This window comes from Oryzias latipes, chromosome 12 (genome assembly GCF_002234675.1).
Source record: "Oryzias latipes chromosome 12, ASM223467v1".
Taxonomy (NCBI): domain Eukaryota; kingdom Metazoa; phylum Chordata; class Actinopteri; order Beloniformes; family Adrianichthyidae; genus Oryzias; species Oryzias latipes.
The window spans coordinates 19,573,983-19,595,693 of NC_019870.2; the positions used below are offsets into that span (position 1 = coordinate 19,573,983).

The 21,711-nt window shown below is 36.3% G+C and overlaps 1 protein-coding gene across 1 annotated transcript in view; it reads left to right on the top strand.

Annotated features, from left to right (window-relative positions):
• Positions 1-21,711, top strand: part of galt (galactose-1-phosphate uridylyltransferase) — a 43,695-nt gene that overhangs the window by 4,400 nt on the left and 17,584 nt on the right. Inside the window, exons 5-7 of the mRNA XM_004075009.4 lie at positions 11,618-11,747; positions 12,760-12,816; positions 19,783-19,905. Coding sequence (XP_004075057.1) covers positions 11,618-11,747; positions 12,760-12,816; positions 19,783-19,905 — 310 coding nt within the window. The remainder of the gene's footprint in view (positions 1-11,617; positions 11,748-12,759; positions 12,817-19,782; positions 19,906-21,711) is intronic.

The following is a 21,711-nucleotide window of genomic DNA, read 5'->3' on the forward strand; positions in this document are numbered from 1 at the left end:
GATTCTTGTGACTAGAAGCAGCGACAAAACCTCCTCATGCTTTTCATCATGTGGCGAAGTCACTGTAGATAAAGTTCTGGAGCAATCCAGGAGTCTGGGAATACTTGTGCGATTCAGCCTGACAGCAGAGTTACAACTGAATAATAGATGAAATCAAAACTGTGTGAGTGTGGCGGGTGAAGACTGAACTAAGGCTTTACCTCCCCTGTGCTGGCAGATGTAGGAGCTGTCAGGTGCTTGCCGCACACACTCGCAGCAAAGAACCGAAGCGGTGCTGACTGACGTGTTACGCCGGCTTTGTGTTGATTCTTCCATGTCAATGTGTTTTTCTTCTTGGTTGATATACTGTAACTGTGCCAGAGACTTTTCGTATCAAAACATCTGTTTGAATAGGCTTTTGTCCCCATACTTTATACCACTTTTGTGAGTTTTTTTGGCCTGCTTGATACAATATAAACAGAAACAGGAACAAAGCCCAGCAGCAACATCCAAAAAAACAATTAGAGGAGAGAAACACAGGAAACAGAATTTTCAGGGATCTGGGTCACAAAAGACAGAGTAGCAATCAAACTCTCTCAATATGCAAGGTTGTAGTAAATTCCTAAAAATGTTGTTTCTTTCCCCCAAAAAACAGATTTACTGCCAACATTTTTTCAAATAAATCTAATAGTTTAAGACATACAGATTCTCAGAAAATAAGATGTAATTCAGTAGAAGATATTTTCTTTAAAAAAATAATTCATTTAAAGCAAAAAATGAAAAATAAAAATAGTATTTTTGTTTAAGCATTTAAGCATAGTAAATTAAAATTTGATGTCCAAATGAAATAGAACCTTGTTGTTCCAATTCTTGTCCAGGTATGCAACTCAACTGTCGTAATTTTGTTCAAAAACTAGTTTCCAACAATGGTAGTTATTTTAAAATACCGTAAATATAATACATACAAAATAAATATTATATATTTTCAAGCCAACCGTGTGTTTTTCTTCTTTCAAACAAGAAAATAGGTGTGTGACAATAATGTCACATTTTTTGTTCATGATCTAAGTTTCACCAACATTAGTTATTTTCAAATAAATAAAATACAATAAATAATATATGCATAACTGTAATGCCAAGAAATGTTTATGTGTATTCAAATGTTAGTGATTAAAAAATTCCCCACCCATGCTCAATTTTTGTATAAACCTAATAATAGTGGTCAAACTGTACTTTAAAAAAATCATTCTGGCATTTGTATGTTGAACCTGGATCACATTAGAAATGTATGGAATTACAAGGCTTTTATGTTAACAAAGTAGTCATAATGTATGCGTTTTATTAATGTCTAAACATTATCGTAATATTATAAAGTGCTCAGCCTGAGAATTACCAAATAATTTTAACATGAAATTTAGGGTGAATTCAGACTGGACACATTTGGTTCACCTTAAGTGAACCAGAGTTCATTTCTACCAATTAGCCGGAACAAATTTTCAGTCTGAAAACACCCAAGTGAACCCTGGTCCGGGATTAGGGACCCCTCTCGGACCCATCTCTTGAGGTGGTCTCGGTTAGTTTCCAATCGGACTGAGCTTCAGTTTGCTTTGAGATTCCTCAGTCGGAATACTATCCGTCCTTGGAGCAGAACAACTGAACCAAAACTGCCATGGTAACCAGCAGTCATGTGGTTTACACACAGTCAGCATGTAGCAACAGATGAGTCACGGAAAAATGTAAGGCAACGATCATTGTTATCACAGACGAAAAAAGGGTCCAAGTCCTTACTTGTTACCTTTCTTTAAACACCACTGAAAACATGTTTTACATGCTTTTTTGTGTCTTGTTACGCGTCACGTGATGCCTTCCTTAACAGTTTTTTTTAAACAATGCTATAACACCACAATGATAAGACACAGCAATTCATTGACATTTGGTTGTATGAATTTGGGCTCGTTAAAAAAATTTTTTTTAAAGTGATACATGTTGCTTCTCACTGTTTTCCCTACATGTCATAAACACTAATGACACCTTCTTAGCTGTCTTCTTGCCAGTAATCGCCCTGGAGAGTGTCTCCACTGGACCAAAAAAGCAAGTAAAAAGTGTTGAGCCTGATGTTGACACATACGTTTAAAATTGGTCAGCAAAATATAAAGTTTGAATGAACTACCCTGAGAAGGACTGCAAAGTGCTGGACTTCAATAATTTCTGTCTCTAGTCTAGTAGCTTTGCCCCGCTCTCATCGTTCTTGAACAATGAGGGAGAGATTTTCCTTCATGTGGTTTTGCTTGCTGGCTTTGGTTAAATCAGGAAAGGCCACTTGACGGCAGTGTGAATACAGACCAAACGCAAGGTTCAGGACTCGATCAGATCATATAAACTGGTCTGGGTCCGGAACTGGTCTGGGTCGGGAACTGGGTTTTCCCATTCTGAACTCCCTTAAAAACAGTACGAAGACTTGAACCTGACAGCAAAGACTCAAATACTTTTGCCATTACCATGTTCACAAAAAATATATTTTTCTTATTGTGTTTGTTTTTGTTTAGGTTCTCATTTATGCTTTAATAAAATGTTACTTTAGTTTAAACATTAAAAGAAAGTCATGAAAGAAAAAAGCAGTCAGAGAATGAGTGCTTGGAATTCTCTGTATCATAGCTCTAGTTTATGTTGTTGTTAGCTGGAGGTCTGATCCAAACACAATGACAGCTGCCAGCTCGGCTATATTCTCCTCATAAACAATTCATATATACGACCATTCAGTTTGCTCAGAGCATAAACACCAAAGCCGTCTTCAATTATTGATCTTGTGCTCACTGTTTGTGTCCTACAAGTCTCTGAATGTCAATCGAAATTTTGCTTCTCTTGCTTTTGACAGTTTCTTATTTGTCCTGCTGCTGTCTGGAAGCCTGGAAGCAAACAATGCATTTTACAGAGTTTTTCCAGACTCACAGACGTACAGTAGGGAGACATATTGAATCAGTGCACATTACAAAGCAGTGAAACGACTGCTGTCCATGCTTTCTGATGATCATACTCATTTTCCTTTCTAATAAAAAATAAAGAAAGCTTCAGATCTTGCATTTCAGATAAAAAGTAAGTCAATGTAAAAACCTGTTTTAAAGCCAGAAAATCTTGTTGTTTTAAGCAGAATTCCTTTTGTAATGTTTCAGTAGAGAAACATGTTAAAATGCAATTAAACTTTGCATTTTTGCTGTCAGTGTTTTGAGTTTCGACAGTTGACTATATTATGTAGGCAACTTTTCATAACAATTCATATAATATTTGATACACGCATTTCTGAGACCCCTATCTCATAAGCATGATCCAAACTTCCATGTTTTCTGCCCTGTAGTTCACCATCATTCCACTAGGGGCAGTAGAAGGGCTTTTCCTGCTCATTCTAAAACGGCTACTTCCATGAAATCTCAAAAACACTTTTGACTGGAAAAGTTTAGCTAATTTTCAAAGCTTTGTTGTGACATTAGTTTAACTATTGTTGATCATGCAATTTTTAGGCAAAACCACAAACCTGTGTCATTTTCTAGGATGCAGTTTCTGCATAGACGCAGTAGTTGTTTAGACATTCCCCTCTGAGTTGTGGGCGGGACTGTTAGCACGTAGTAAGCCTTCCTTCATTTCCCATAATCCTTTTGTTTACATACTAGCCCACTAGCTTACAGCCCCTCACTCCCCAACCTAAAATTACTGAGGCAACTTGACTGTTGCGTTCAAAATAGAAAGAGCCTGCTGGCCCCAAAAAGCGGAAATCCCACAGACTTCTTTTGAGAAATAAACATGCTATTATTTGAATATAGAAACACTCAGAAATACAATTTTAAGCTTAAATTTCTAAAGATATGTCCTCCATCGTGAGAAAATACTACAAGAACACCAACACCAAAAACACAGTTTCCGTTGGAGTGGGTTTTCAAATACATTCAAACAAGCAAAAAAACTGAAATATTTCATCAAAAAGGCTTGTTGATCTTCTACAGTTTATGTAAAACCCAACTCGTAATAATAAACCAAAAAACGCAAAAAGCAGGTTAAAAGTACAGATGGAGAAACAGGCTGTCTCTAAAAAATGCAAAGAAATGATTTATTTTCATACCAAAACAGCAGTATTGCAGGTAATCACCCAGTCCCAAAAAGATGAAAGACATGTTTTGTTGACTGAAAGACATCATATTTATACTTTATTAATCAGACCAAGAGCAAGCACAGCAGAAATAAAAGAAAAAAACAGACATGCCTAAAAAAACAGCATCTTGAAATGAAAAGAAACATGTAAGAAACATCACAATAACTCAGATTCCACTCCTGTTAGTTGGTCTCTTCAGTTTTTTTGGATGACCGCATATCAAATCTTTCACAAACTTTGCTTTTGGGAATTTCCGAGGTGACTTGTCGCCTATATTTTTTAGATCCCAACAAAGTGGCAACTTGATGGGCACAGCTGCTGCATGCATAGATTCATGCAGTCTGGGACTGAAACCCTCCATTTCGTCCACAGCTTTGTTGCAGGGTCGAGTGGGTAGTTAAAAGATCAAATATTAATGAGTTGTCTGTTTAAAATAAATGAGGTGGCATTTTATAAAGGACACACTCGCCCTTTCAGTCAGTTCTATTTTCTTCTTTCCCTAAAGCTCAGATCTTGCTGTAAGCTTGTGCAGTATCTCATTCTAGGATTCTAGTGCTGCTCACCTTTACACAGAAATCGCAGATGTTGTTCGTGGAATGTTAAGTTTGGGGCTAGTAGCTCCAATTACCTCTGGGACTACCTTTTTCTTCACCTTTCATATCTTTTTTTCACCCTTCTATCAGCCTTTCATATTTCTTAAGCTTCTCAGGCTCCTTCTCCCTGATGTTGCTATCTCTGAGGGTAGCTCCATATGAGCTATGACCTTCTCTGCTGTTCGTCCATGGCCATAATGTCCACTTCATCATCAGTATTTTGAAAGTTTTTGCTCAAAACTCTCAAAATACCTTAGTATAACCTTTCCCAACCACATTAGCTGTTGAAGGTTTTTGGAGATATTTCCTCTTAATAATTATAGTTATTATCAATTAAAACTATTTGGAAAATATGAACTTGATTTTTTTTTTTTACCAAAGACTATCATTTCTTTACATGTATGCATTTTTTGTGCATGTATACATTTATTCCATGTGAAGTTTGATAATTTATCCCTTGTGCTATCCTATGGGGTCCAGATGACCCGATCCTTACATTGACGTGTTCTCCCTACCATGACAAAGGTGGATAAAGGTGGAAAGATTTCATGTAATCCATGGACACCAGTGAAGATCACAAATCATTGAAGAAAAAAGGTTTAGCGGACTGTCTTGTGGGTCTACATGACCCCACTCCCAATGTTAAAGTGCCTAGGACAGCACAAGGGTGCTCTGAAACTGGTTTAAAGACCTGCTTTGATGAAAATTGTGTTTTTGTTGTTTTTTAATGTTTTTTTGTGGCATAGTTCTGATGATGAAGGATACATATATAAAGGAAATTAATCTTAATAGGAGCAGATGAAAAAGATCGCATTTGTGACATAGGGGTGGAGTTGCTCTGATCCAATGGTCCCGTCCACTCAGAGGTGAATTTCTGATGAACTACTGCCTTTCTGCAGAAACAATGTCTGAGATAGCGACATAGGTTTTTCGATTTTGACAAAAATGGAAAATCATAGTTAAATCATAGTTAAAACACTTTTACAATAGATCAAAAGATGATCAGAGTGGAACTTTTGGGATTAAGTGTGTATGTTTGCAGAATTTCTGCATATCAAACCAAAATTAAAATAAATATTTTATTTTTTATTTATTCTTTGTTTCAACTATGCTTTTGTTTAATGAAGCCAAGGCTGTGAATATCTCATTGCCTGCTTTCCATTATTGTTTGCTACAAGCTAAGAGCGCACTAGCTATCGGTACACAGCCCACCTCAGTAAAAAAGCTTAGACACACCTCTGACTGTCAAATTGTTCGTGTTTTTTCTTGTTGATAATACTTTGTAACCTTTGCTGTTAGAATCCCACAGCCTGCTGTCCCATGCTGAGTTCTCTCAGAGGCATGTTCGAACATCTGGCACCAGGGGTCCTACCTGGTTGGATAAATCCCAGGTTCTATTGATCTTGCTCTCAGAAGCCTGTGTGAAACTTTGTTATAAACTGTGAAAAAATATTTTTTTCTTGATACTAGAAACTCTTGCTAAACTTAAAATCAGCTTGTCTCAGTTACAAGTTCAACAATCCAACTAAAAAAAGGAATCCAAGTTTCTCTGGGGAAAACCTCACTCTGCAATAGATTTTAGAAGTGACATTAAACGAGTAGCAAAAACGGCTTCATTTATTGAACACAATTTCAAACAAAATTAGCCTTTTTATAACTTTAATTTTGGTTAATTTTATTTTTACTTGATATGATTTAATAATACTTTTCTTCTTTGGTCCTAAGCAGATACAAATACTGTTAATAATGTAAAAAAATAATGGAATAAAAGATACCTATTCCACAATTGCAATATTTAAGTAAAGCACTTTTTGACTTTGACCATTTTAGGAGTTTCAAAACTGCACAAAATATCTAAGGCTACGTTCACACTGCTGTGCTGGGGCTGCGCGTGTGTGTGTGTAAGAGAGAGGAGAGAGCGCGTGCAGCGCAGGAGGGAGTGAGAGGGGGCAGCGGAGGTGTGTTGGGGGCGCACATTCATGTTGTGTGTTACGGAGGAAGGAGAACGACAATAAAAGAAGGCTCCCCCCAGAATAAATGCTATTGATTCTTTATTAACTCGCTCAGGAGAATCTGAGGGTCCGAACGGGGAGGTGAAGGAGGATCCGCCTTCGGCCTTAGAGAATGTCTCCCTCGCGCTTCTGACCACTTCGGAAAGGGAAAAAAAAGTAATAGGTTAGGTTTCAACACCACGCTCTGCCATTTAGCTGGAATTTTTTTCAAAAACCGCCCGGTTGTGATAAGAGCCCTCGAGTTTGGCCTGAATAGAGCTGTCGGACGAAATATTAATCCAAATCCCTTCCACTGACTGTTCTCAGCAGCATCGTCCACCCTGGTTGATGTTTATGCTCTCGTCCCGCCTACTTCAACGCAGAATCATGACGTTTGTAGCATATCGATGACGTACAGGTCGGATACATGTGGCGTGGCCATTCAGACGGAGGTCGCATTTCAAAAAATTCGGATTTTAGGGTGGCCCAGAAGGGTCACAACACTTTAGATTTCGCAACACAACACAAAATAATACACTAAAATTTGTCACGACACAAAAAAATTACCTCACTTCACAAAATAATATCTCACAACACAACAAAATAACTCACTACACAACACAGTAACTAATAACACAAAACAAAACAATAACTCACAACACAATAACTAACAACACAACACAATATTTCCTAACACAAAACAATAACTCACAACACAACACAATAACTCACAACACAGTAACTCATAACACAAAACAAAACAATTACTCACAACACAATAACTCACAACACAAAACAATAACTCACAACACATCACACTAAATCACCAATAACTCACAACACAACAAAGTGCAAACTCCGAGCAAAGATCATTTTTGTAAATCTCTCAAAAACGAATAATAAACATTTATATGTGCTGGTCTTTGCTCGGAGTTTGCACTTTGTTGGCGATCCTTTGGCAGCCGGTTCGCTGCATGTCTGCATTTACAACTGGAAGAGAACACTTCTCATTAAAAGGCAGAAAAAGTGATCTTTTTTCTTTAGAAATGCATTTGTAGTTCACTCTCTGTGTTGATACAAAAGGATCGAGATACTTGCTGTCACATTTGAACATTTATCACAAGAGTTGTTGAGCCGGAAGTCGTAAGCTAAGAATATCATTCAGACTTTACCAAACTGATATTTTTCTTATTTTCATAGTGACAATAAATAATAATAAAAAGGTCCCCTGATTTTTATTTTTGTTTTTACTTTCCCCTTTTGGGTTTTTGAGGGACAGTGAGCCTTCAAAGTGGGTCACATAGACACAGAAACACCCGGAAGTGGCTGACCCACAGACGGCTGTCACACAGAGTGGGAGAGAACCTGCGGTTACCGGGAGAAACTTTGAACGATCTCATGAACCCTGAATCGAGACCTGATTGCCAATCTTTCAGGCGGTGGAAATATCAGAATAAACGTTGAATGTTTAATGTATAATTCCGTTTTGAGTTAAAGTGTTGTGTTTTGAGTTATCGTGTTGTGAGTTGTTGTGTTTTAAGTTAATGTTTCGTGTTGTGAGTTATGGTTTCGTGTTGTGGGTTTTTGTCTTGTGAGTAATTGTGTTGTGTTGTGAGTTAATGTTTCGTGTTGTGAGTCATTGTTTCGTATTGTGAGTAATTTTTTTTAGTGTTGTGACGAATTGTAGGGTGTTATTTTGTCTTGTGTTGCAAAATCTAAATTGTTGTGAGCCTTCTGGGCCACCATATTTTTCTCAGTTGGAAATAATGACTAATAAAATAATAATAATAATAATAATGGCTAATCACTTATTATTACACATTCATTCACAGAGGCCCATGGATATCAAATAAAATGCATTTTAACTTTTAAAAATGGGTTTATTCAATTTTATACAAACGGAATATTTTACATTTGACACTGAAGCAATCCTGATAATAAAATCAAGAGGGGGGTATGGAGAAAAATGAAACACCCTGCCTAAAATATAAAAAAAAGGGTTTATTCAATTTTATACAAACTGAATATTTTACATCTGACACTGAAGCAATCGCGATAATAAAATCACGATGGTAGAATGGAGAAAAAATGAAACACCCTGCCTAAAATGTAAATGTGCAAATCAATGTAAAATTGAAAATAAAATAAACTTGCAAACATTTGTAAACATAACAAAAATTAGGAGTTAACCTCCCTTTCACTCCTGAAACTTCACCCGGCCATCAATATCAGGATTCAAATCCTGAGCAGCAACACATTTCACTGTCATTCAAGTGTGCAAAACACAACAAAATGTCTAAGAATCCTTTCCTGAATTTTGTGGCAACACCTGCCTTCTTCCTGACCTTTGATGGGGCGCCATCATAACTAGAGAGCTGACAATGTCATCAGCTGTTGTGTCCATCAACTCAAGAAACTCCGATGTGACAGTCTCTTCAGCACCTCTTGTATATATACAACACCAGTTGTATAAATCTGTGATGTCGGCCCTTTCACCAGTAGTGACCGAAATTGTTGGCGGTTCGATCCCCGCTCCCACCAGCCAAAATGTCGTTGTGTCCTTGGGCAAGACACTTCAACCTCCTTGCCTCCAGTGTGGCTCCACTGGTGTGTGAATGTGTATGAATGATCCCGGTGATGGTCAGAGGGGCCGTAGGCGCAAAATTGCAGCCACGCCTCTGTCAGTGTGCCCCAGGGCAGCAGTGGCTACAACCATAGCTCACCATCACCAAGTATGAATGTGGAGCAAATGAATAATGGACACACTGCAAGCGCTTTGAGTGTCTGAAAAAGCGCAGAAAAATCCAATTTTAAAAAAAAAATTAAAAAAAATGCCACAAATGACTAAATTCCTTCATTTGTCTGCCCAAGTCTCCTCAGAGATGTATCTGCAATCGTAATCCTTGACAGACTTGTGTTGTCAAATGTCGACTGCTTTTTAGGGCACAAGACTTCTGCAGCCTTCAGCATTTTTTCACAAGTTCACCATCCGAAAATGGTTTGGATGTTAGCATATGATGAAAGTTTTCTTTACGTTGAGTCTCATTGTGGTGTTGAGTGTTACAGTATATTCTCTGAGCACTCCGACCTGTTGATGACATACCAGCACTAATGTATTCAGCTCCGTGAAAAAAATAAAACTCTGTCCATTTTTCCTGGAGAGCTCGGCACTCCACTTCAACCTATTTTTCTTTTTGACAACATTTTGGTAATTAGAGTGTCACTACTGATCATATAGCAACGTAACAGCGGTGAGGCACGCAGGGAACCAAACTGCATCTTACCTAGAGGCAGGGCTTTTAGGTTTCTCTTTTGGCACGTGAAGAGATATGCTGCTTCACCTTTTTTTCTTTTCCTTTGCTCCCCCTAGTGGCGAAATTGTGCATTTCCGTTATTTCCGTTATCTTTAAGAAAAAAAATTTAACTCACCCCAGGAATGGTCTAGATTTTTGTTTTTTTTAAACATCCTTAAAGTTTGTACTCTTCATGAGTGGCTGGGATTAAACCCTCTGGCGGGCCGTATGTTTGATGGCCCTGATCTACAGGCTTGACCCGCCCTCCATGTATTGTTTCCTTTTTTCCAATGGTATTGGCATGATAAGGGCATTTTTTAGAGGCAACGGTCAAATGTGTCTTGAAAAGAATGCTATAGGTCAAAATACCTTTTCATCCAAAGGTAGTCAGGTCTAAACAAAGTTTATCACTACTGTATAAGAAAGGGTCTTACATTGTTACTCTTTAAAACACTACTAAGTGGTTTTAAAGGCAAACCAGCCTTTTAAAATTTTAACAACTGTGAATGATTGTGCATGTGTTTTACTTTTGTAGTATATTTGTAATGAGCATTGACTATATTTGAAAATTGGACTGAGTGAGTGTGACTTCACCCACAGAAAATGCTCCAACGAAATGAAGTCAATTCAGTCGCCACTTTTTTTGTGTGGACGCTGCCTTGTCTGTAAGCAGTGATAGGTCTGAGTCGGACTGAGTCAACATGGCAACCACTATCCTTAATCAGAAATGAGCTTCTTGGAAGGCCACACTTCTACCACTTGAAAGGGGGCTCGAGAGAATCTGTTAATCAAATGCTTCTCGTTGATGCAAGACCACATACTTTTATCTGATTGGTCAGTTTATAACTTGCACTGCAGCAAAAATATCTTGGAAAAAAAATTAGGATTAGCAAGAATATGTTAAAAAAAACTAGAATGGTTAGTCTGATAAATATAATGACTGAGTAATAGCTGTTTACTTCTCTATAGAAGTCTGAGATTTAGGCTTGGTGTAGCCAACGGATACTTCCTGTTTGCAATAATGGGGGGGAGGGATCACTCAGTCCAGTTCTTTTATACAGTCAAATGGATTGATATGCCACTGTACCTGTCTATGAACTTCAGAGGAAGCTGTAATCTGACATGTTGAAATATGCTGAGACTGGAAGGCTGAGTCATTCCAAATAATCTAAAAATGGGATCCAGTGCCTCCCTGCTTGCCACTCAGCATTAAGGGGTTGGGATGGGGGGGTTAAACCACCAAATGGTTCCTGAACGCAGCTGTGCCTGCAGCTAATCGCTCCCCCAGGGGATGCGTCAGATTTCAAACACCTAGGTGCGTGGCAAATAATACAAATTCAGCTTGTTACTAAGTTTAGTTTTATCATAGCAGTGTAAGCTTTATTTAGTTAATTATTGGGTTTATTTTAAAATACATCTGATATTTTAGCACTATTTTTAAACTTCCTTGTTACCTTTAACATTCTTATGATTCCTCAGAGATACAGATTGCCTTCTATCCCAATTCTTTTGTTTATTAAAAACATTTTGAACATTTGTAACCAAAACCGTTTGACAAATCCAATTATTCATGCCATCACTAATGTTTTTAACCACCATTTTTTTTGTGTGCTTTCATAGTAAGGTCATGTGTTTTCATCCCTGGTCTGACGTGACACTCCCTCTCATGAAAAAGCAAGAAATTGTGAAGGTGGTTGAGAAGTGGGTGGAAATCCTAGAGGAACTGGGTGCTACATACCCGTGGGTTCAGGTAAGGATTCCCATTTCCATTTCCATAGATTCTTCACTGATTTCTAAATAACTGGACATATGAGATATGGGACTTAAACAGACATGTAAATGAAGCCTGTATTATCTTTCTTGCTCATTTATCATGAAAAAGTTGGTTTGTAGAGAATTTTTAAAATCTAATAAAATGTATTTGAGAAAGTTAAAACTTGTTTTTGTACATTTTTGTGCAGTTTCCTTTCAAGGTTATGTCAGGATGACATTCACAACTAGGGGACAGAAGGCAGAGCTCATCTCTGTTTGGCAAAGACAAGCTCCTAAGTAAATATGACAGGACATTCAACTGTACCAGCTGCCAAAAAAGATGGATGGATATTGTTCAGTATTCCGAGAAGATCACATCCTTGTTGCCAAGAGCAGGATAGAAGGATGAATCCAGACCAATAAAAAGGCAGACTGGGATTTTGTTAGTCCTGAATGCAGCAAGCCCTCTTCAACAGCAGTTTGCTGCCTTAGAAATAAAAAATAAGTCTAGTGACAATATATTTCTTGTAACAGGTATAGTTTTATGCATTAAAGCACTTGTTAGCTATCTCTGCTGTGACCATTACTTTATGAAGGTCCTCAGTTCCAAATGTGTTGTCATTAGTGTTAAAGTGTAGTCATTACTCTATTCATTTATGAACAATTGCATTGGTATCAGCTTGCAGTCCTAGATTACAACATAATGAGCCTTTAACTGCTGTTTTATGCCGAACTAGCTGTCATTAGTGCGATGTCCAAAACAGGATGGGATTGCTAATACATACTGGCAGGTCACGTTTTTCTTCAATAAAACTATTAAGTACGCAAACATTTTCTGGTTAAAGTCTTCTATATTTTTTGTCAGCACAGATGTTATCATAAATGTTGAAAATAATGACTTTGTTAATAAAGTTTTATACTTATTAAGAGTTTAATTGTGGTTTTGTTTTGTGGATATATGCACTCTCAGTAAAGTTTGTTTAAGTTTGTTTATTTTTTATTTTTTTCAGATCTTTGAGAATAAGGGTGCAATGATGGGCTGTTCAAACCCGCATCCTCACTGCCAGGTAGGAAAACATACCGTATGCATAACCTTGGTGCAAAATGAATAATAGTTAGTAAAAAACAGCTCATGTGGTGGAATCAGCTGCTGGAGAATGACAGTTGCTGCACTCCGGTGCTTCCAGACCACAGATTAGATTTGTATCTCTGCACTTTTTTGAAGTGAGATTCATTCAGATCAGGGCTGCCCAACCTTGGACTTCAATGTCCTCCACCCTGCCTTGTTTCCAAACCTCGCTGCACTTCTTGTTGCGTATTACCTGGATCAGATGTGGACAGTCAATCTGGATGAGGGGACACCTGAGTCAGCAAATCAGCAAAAAGAATTGTGCAGAGAGAACAGGAAAAAAGGAAGAATTGGGCAGCCCTCACCCAAAATGTTTGAACTATGTGAATTCAAGCCCTATAGGGGCTGAAACAATTAGATTGTTTCCATAAGAAACACCTTTGTTTTAAATTGTCAGTGTTTTATATTTACTTTTTTTATTCATTTCTAATTTACAGTACTTATTTTTTTTACCTTATTTGCTCTAAACTTCTATTTTATAGCAAATTGTAAAAGGTGGTGCAGTTCATAAAAGCAGGACTGAATATTAATTGAAAATGAAGAAAAAGCTGCTGAGGCAAAATATCTTGTGGTTTAACAGTCTGCAGTAAATTAAGAGTAATCCTGAGAATGTTTATTGAGCATGACTCAGTGCACATGTCTTTTCTGATTTAAATGCCCTTAAAGGAAGTAATTTTGATGTCTGCCTATTTAGAGAATTTCAAATGATAAAAGGAGTAAACAAACTAATTGAATTTTGTAGTTTAAAGCTTAATTCCCCAAAATATTCAAAATGTTCCTTCTAAATTCAAAAATATTAATGTTTCTCCCACAATGTTAAATGGCTAATGGACATAAAATATTGCCACTTTAGGAACTCGGACAATTGAGTTATTATTGACTAAATCATTACATTTTTGTAAGCAGTAGTTCCTAAAATAATGCTGTGCATTGATGCCCAACATAAATAAAGCTCACTATTTTTATACTGTGACAGCACATTTGTGATGTTTTGAAAGGGTAAGTCAAAAGTTTTCAGCCCAAAAGGTCTCCTCATATGAAACTGCTGATTGACATTCAGAAATAAGATGCTGCGGTGTATTTTTGTCATATTTTGAGTGAAGGTGTACTCAAAGTCAAACCCAAACGCTGAAGCCTGCATGTTTGCTTATCTCTATGCTTTCCTCGTCAGTAATCTGAGACAGGCAGAGGTAACAAATCAGGCAGAGGGAAGCAGATCCTGTCAAACTGTCTCGTCACAGTTTGATGTTGAAAACATGCACAAATAGGGGATGGTAGCTTGAGATACAAAGAGGTGCTAGAGGGAAATCCTCCAATAACTGTTATGGTTTCAGGAACATATATAGAGCGATGCATCCAAAATAAAAGGTTTGTGATGGTAAGAAAGCACGTCTCTTATAAGACCTACAGTAGTTGTTTGCTTATTTTGGACACTTATGCTTGCTGCTAAGTTGAAAAGAAGTGTCATCTAAACATCAGATTTATTTTTCGGAATCTCCTCTGATGTTAAAAATAAGAAATAATGGAAAGTTAGACACATGATGACACATCTGGTTACCTAAATCATCTTGGAGGCATTAAACATAAATAAAAGAAACCCCAATGAACAAGTTCTTACTGCTTTGTATATTTTAAAAAGAAAATAATATACTTAAAGGCCCACTCTAATCATCATTTGATCTATTTTAAAAGCGTTCCCAGCGGTCTTTTAATTATGATTATGCTGTTTTTAGGCAAAATCAAAAAAGCTGTGAATCTGCAGAAGTTCTTTAGACTCTCATCTTTGAGTTGTGGGCGGGACTGTTGGCACAGAGCCACCCCACCCCCTCTTCCTGTCACCTGTAACTGAGAGCTATCTGTTTACACTTACTCCTGCTAGTTTACAGCCCCTCACGACCCTATGCTGAAATTACTGATGCAACAATAAGGGTGAGCAATATTGAAGCTGTCCAGCTATCGTACAGTTTTGACCCAGATGCCAACCCAGACGAGAAAAACAAAAACATGCATCTATTTGTCTGCAAGTCGATGCATTAGAGTGGAGAGGAACAGGGAGCCTGTGAATCGCCTGGCGTACTTTCTGCGTCAAAATCTCCTGATTTACAGCAATTTGAAAAAAGAAATGCAAATTTGAGCTAAATTTTCTTTACACATGTTCCCCCTCATTAGGAAAATGCCACAAGAACATGTTCAAAACATCAACAAGACCATTTTCATCATAGTTGGTCTTGAAAGCATGTGAATGTATTCAGCTTTACGAATTTTATGCATGTTTTGAAATTGTTTAAATGTTTTTTGTTAAAGAAAAGTTATTGAAATTTGTATCAAGTGATTAAAGCATATGGTACTTTTGCTGTTTTTTCATGACATAACTTTGCATCTTAGATTAAGAAAAAACTGTTTTAAAGCAAATGTCTATGGTAATTTATAAATTAAAATATATTCCATGGATTATTGTTAAACATTTAGTCTTTTGTTTTCTCTCCAACAATTTTTAATCAAAAGAGTGAAGTAACACACTCCAATCAAAGCTTAAGAGTTTTAAACGTTTTTGCTTTAGTTGTGTGTCTTTATTTTAAATGATTATTCTTTATGTTGACCAATTAAAGCTTAAACACGTTTAGGATTTTTATTTTTTTAAAAAAGACAACAAAAGCTTATTTTAATCAGTGCAGGCAAAGTTTTCCATGATGTACATGCAGCAGTCACCAACAGATGGCAGTATGTGACCTCAGAATAACGATGTTATAGACAGACCTTCAGGGTTTTTGTTAATGACAAACGTCGGCACAGAACCCTGCCACTAAAAGAAGAAGGTTCATATCCTGTTTGGACACAAAACTCTCTAGAACAATTTTGTTTTTCTCAAGATGAACACGCGTTTTCTGGTGACCTCCTTTAACTGAATATATATTCAGTAAAAATGTGTTTCATAGTCCAACGTTCAAAATGGGAACAGGGCAAAACCTTTTTCTAAATACAAGGAAAATTGAGTGTTTAAAAATGATGTGTGCTTTTTTCATTGTCCTTTTCATCTTTTTAGATGTTAAAGTCCAAGAAAAGAACAGTTTAGACACATGTGTGCGCATCAGTATGTGCAGCCACACAAGCCCCTCAGGCCAGAACTATCTGAAACTTTGAAGAAGAATAAAAAAATAGAGAAAAAGTTAATCTTGTTCTGCAGGCATTGCTTCTGATAAGATTAGTCTCAGGGGGACAGAGCTGTATGTATTTTTCTGTAAGTGAAGGGAGAAAAACATGCATCTCAAATAGTAATACCCCTTTCAACTCTAAGAGCCTTTATGGTTTTATGTGAACTTGTGCATTTGCATGTTTTCGGCTCTAAAGTGGAAGCAGTGTATTCTGAACGCAGACAGTGAGTATCTGTCTGTCAAAACGGATGTTAGAAGGTCAGGTCTGTGGAACTGTTTTGTTTTTGTTGTCCCTTGTGCATCAACTTACACAATGAATATTGTGTTAGTGATCAATTAATGAAGACAACAATGCAGATGTACTAATACAATCATAGGAATGCTGGGAGCCACAGGGTCTCACATATTTCCTATGCATATTGAGTAGGACTGTGGGATGAATTGAAATGATTGATGTATCTGGAAAAGGTTGATACAAGATATATATATAAAATTATATTTTAAATATTGTGCATAAACCCTCACAGCAGTGTTTTAAGTCATAGAAATGTCTCTCTGGCTTACTAATAGCAGCAGACAGCTCACTCGCCGCCCATCCAGAAATCACATGTTATTCCTGTATGCATTTTATTCTTTAAGGGAAGATGTGAAATGGGTTTTCCGTTAACAAAAGTATAAGCATGAAGTGAATTATTAGATAGATGGAATTTACTATATTTAACACAATCCATTATCTGGTGGTGTGGCTTTTGCAAAGAGGATGTCCAACAATATGCGGTAATGTGTAAAATTGCAGCAACTCTGTTCCATCAACTCAAAACTTTATTCTTTACAACATGAGGAATGCCTCATAATGTGTGGCCACATCTCCATCAACAAAAGAAATGAGCCAACCTCAAAACAAATCGCTCGTCATTCACAAAATCAATTTCCTGTGACAAAGAAAAAATATTACAAATGAATCATTTCCCTTTTCTTTTGATTAATTTGTTGCTGTTTTTTTTTGGTTTTGTCCCCCCCGCCAAAATCACTCAATTAAACATGGTCCAGGAAAAAGTGCACCTTAGCCTGGTATGGTTTGAATCATAACTCTCAGAATTTTTTGTCAATTCTGTTTTGTAACGTTTTCAGGTTCCCCTTTTAGGGTTCTCAGCCGCACCATATTTATAGTTTACTTTAACCCTTGTGCTATCCTACGGGGTCCAGATGACCCGATCCTTACATTGACGTGTTCTCCCTCACATGACAAAGGTGGATAAAGGTGAAGAGGATTTCATGTAATCCATGGACACCAGTGAAGATCAGAAATCATTGAAGAAAAAAGGTTCAGAACACTGTTTAGTGGGTCTAGATGACCCAACTTCCAATGGTAAAGTGCCTAGGATAGCACAAGGGATACAAATGAATTGCAATTATTATTCATGCAGAGCGAACACACTTCATGGTTTAGTCGTATGGTTTTGGAAAGGTTGTAGCAGAATCTTTTTAAATGTTTTTGTTGTAACAGATCTCTAAAAGCCTTTACAATTTTAAGATGAAATAAAAAATAAAAGATGACTGGACAGAGTTAAAATGAGATAACTGATAGTCAGCTTAGTGCAATAATAATTTGACCTATAATAAGTTATTTCATTTTAAATTAAAGTGTTTTTTTTTATTAACGATAAAATAGAAACTGGATTCTAAATATTCCTTGGTCATTTGCCTTTCTGCATATACAAGCACACTTCATTATTATGCAACAAATTCACACAAAAAGGCCTTTTACTTAAATTTCCATCTACTCTGGCATAGTTAAGAGAGGGTTTATTCTGCTAGTTTAGTTTATTAGCCATCAGAGTACTATGAAGCACCAGTTCATGAAAAATGTCTGTTAAGGAAATAGAGCAGAAAAAGAAACCTCCAAAGCTTTGTGAAAAACATATACAATACAATTTGTATTATATACAAAAAACATTAACAATACTCTTTGTCTTGATGTGTTGATCAGGCAGTTTTCTTTAGGATTTTACTCTTCTCTTTAAACAATTACAGCAATGTTTAAGGTTTGAATGAACTATCCTGACAAGTACTGCAAAGTGTAAGACTTCCATAATTTCTCCCTCAATTTGCTATGCCTTGCCCCTCGTGACCAATGAGTGAAGAGATTTTTAGTCATGCAGTTTTGTTTACAAGCTTTGGTCCGGAACAGGAAAGTCGGCAGTCTGAATACAGACTAAAGGCAAGGTTCAGGACTTAATCTGGAACAAATTTAGGGGACTTGGTCCAGACCCAATGGCTTTGACAGTCTGAATACACCCTTAGCTTTTCTCTCTCATTTTGATCTAGCAGCAAAAGGAGATTTGTAAACAAGGAGCACATTTAAAACTTGTTAAACATTTTTTTTAAATGCAGAGGTAATAGAACAGTCATTAGGGCTACACCTTTTTTTTTTACATCTAATTTTCTTTTGAATGTTCTTACTTTCCTTTGGTGTATAACATTTGTTGTCCTCTGAAGGAGTAAACTGCTGACCAATCTGTGCTCAGAGACTATTTAGTGCAGGGTTCACCAACCTTTTTGAGACCGAGGGCTATTTCATGGGCACCAAGTGGTATGAAGGGCGCCACTAAAAACCTCCTAGCCCCCCCCCAAAAAAAAACCCAACACAATTTGAGGACTTCCTTTTGTGTGCCCTATTTTTATTTGCTCACACACAAAAACATGCATGAATTTTCTAGACTCGTATTACAGGGGGGGGTCAAACTCAGTTGCAGAGGGAGCCTAATTTCAAAACAGACTTTAGGTTGCAGCCGAACAAGATAAATATTTATTGAACACACTAAAGCTAAACTTTTAAACCTTTAAAACTTTAATTTAATTTTAACTTTTTAAACATAAATGTAAATAAAAACAGACAGGAATATTAATCCTCACATTAATGGATTACTCAACCACCTCAACCTATTCTCAAAATCTTTACATTACATGAATCATAAGAATGTCCAGAAATTGTGTAATTTATTTGATCTATTTAAACTTTTGTAATAGACCCTTACTTTTAGTGATTATTTTTTAAGTTATATTTGTTTACATATTTGGGTTTTCTTTGTCTACCTTTATCTCAGAATTGATATTGTTGTCATTGACAGACATGCCGTGGTTGTTTGTTGAATATTTGCTTCAATAAAAAAAAAAAAAGATTTTTTTTTTGGGTGCATTCCCTGCGGGCGCCACAAGGGGTGCTCGCGGGCGCACTGGCGCCCGCGGGCACAGGGTTGGTGACCCCTGATTTAGTGGTTTAGTTATTTTTAAATGAGTGCTTTCTTGCTTGATAGGAATTGCACTTATCATGCATGCAGTCATTGGATCCCATGTTAAAAGATGTCATTTTAATTTTAATATAATCGTAAAATGTAATTTATTGCTCATGATCTATTCCTGACAGATAGCCTATATCATTTCTCTATGAAACTATTCCAGCTTTGTAAACTCTGCAAAGACCTTTTAAGGAAAAAGTCACCTGAGTTCAGACTACTATAATTCTAAAAACAAAAAACTAAAAGCAGCTGTTCTTTGTTAAAGAAGTGAATGTTTTTCCCTGACTTGAATTGCTGTTGTATTCAATCGTTTTGAAAAATTAGTTTTGGCTGTCAAAGTTGTTCCGTAGAGAAATACAGAGCTAAAGCAGTTTTTGTACTGAATAGATACAAAATAATTTGTCACAAGTGATATGATCTGTCATCTTTTTCTTGCTTTGTTTGTCATTGTAGGTGTGGGCCAGTAACTTTCTGCCAAATGAGCCGGCTCTATCGGACCGCTGCCAGAGAAATTACTATCAAAAGCATGGAGAACCGCTGCTGCTGGAGTATGCGAGGCAAGAAGCTGAGAGAAAGGTGTGGCATGCACACACACAACCATTCCATTTTCACTGAACCCTTAAGTAAGATTTTCCTAACATAGAGGATCTTAAATCACAGTATTTTATCGCTGTTACTCCAGAAAAGGTGACATAATACAAAATATATGGAGAACCCTGTTAAACTGCAAATATCATATTAAACATCAAAAGGTTTTTTTTGGTCAAACTTTTAAAATCTTTTTGTTGTTATTCACAAAAAAATCTTTATATTATTTTTACTTTCTTATAAAGGAGGCAAACAATTTGCCGTTGCACATCATTTCATTTTTAGCTGTTCTGAATCTTGTCCAAGAAGTAATTTATTTTTTGATCAACCCTTAGAAAACAATGTTTTTTCTTTTTTTAAGGACATTTAACAATGTCAGTCAATGGTGATGTGCTTTTGCAATATTTGTTTCTCTTCAAAATAAAGAAATGTGTAAAAAGTTGCAGATGAGATGTACAGGACATATAGTAGGAAAAAAATAAATCAAGTTCTGCATTAAAAGCTTGCCTGTGTGAATATTAGGTATGTTAAGAAAAAAAAACACTGCTTTGCTTAAATACCTACGAAAATGAACCGAGTGTTCGACTGAATTTACTTAAACTTTGATGAAATTCAAAACTCTCCGAGTATGACATGCCTGAACAGCATTGCCATCTTTGCACCTTTAACTGTCTTTTCTAAGTGTTTGCCTTTGTGTGTCCTTTTTTTCATATCAGTGCTCTCTCAGTCCCCCTCCCGCCTGATTCTTAGTCAGTGGAGCGTGTGATTGGACAGCATAGATGCTTATTAGCATAATGCACCAGTGTCCATTTCTAAATTGCATGAAGATTAGAAAACTGTGGGTGGTGGCACGTGTGGATTATCATCAGCAGTTACTACTGACGATAGCTCTTACCACATTTATGCCAATTGTCAGCCAACACTACCAAAGTTTTTTTTTTTTCAAATACTTGCATATTTGTTTAGTCACAACTAGTTTTTTGCTTGTAGGGCATTTGTGTTTTTGTGCATTTTGGGACCAGAAACAACATTATTAAGATACAAAGAACTCCTCTTCCCATAGTAATGCCTTCATCAGAGAATTCAGTCATAAAGATAAAACGTGATTTTTAGGTTACTCTTTGAATATTTTTGGAAAGTTAAAGTGAGTTTAAAAAAAGGAATCTAGTATACGATTCAGTTCGTTTGGCAATTAATTACACTTGAATACAAAAGCTAAAGGAAATCGTCTTCTCATCAAGAAGTGTAAAAAAAAACAGCCAACAAAATCAGCAAATAAATTAGAATATCATAGCTCTAATTTAATTTATTTGTATCTAATTAAAACATAAATATATTCATATACTGTATGTTTTAATTATCATTTTTTTCCATCATTGTAGAGTTGTGAGTTTTTTGCAAATAGTGTCCATTTCTATAATTTAAGTCAAGAAACTAAAATCTAATAAAATATGTAGATATGTCTAACATTTAAATATGAAAAATGTCTTCATATGTAGCCTCACTAATATAACAATATATATGTATAAGTTCCGTGTACCGGTATATACATTATAAAATATATAAATTAGCAAACTATCTGAATCTTTTCAAGAACAGTAAATTTCCTATTAAAAATCTGGAAAAAAAATATTTTTGAAATTTTATGTTGAAAACCTAAAAAAAGGTATTGGTAAAAGGTATACAAAAAGTATTGTATTAAATTATTGACTTTTAAAGAACATGGATTTTTAAAAGACACATGCCAGAAGCAAAGACTTCAGGTCTTTAACATAAAGAGAAAGCAAAGGAGAC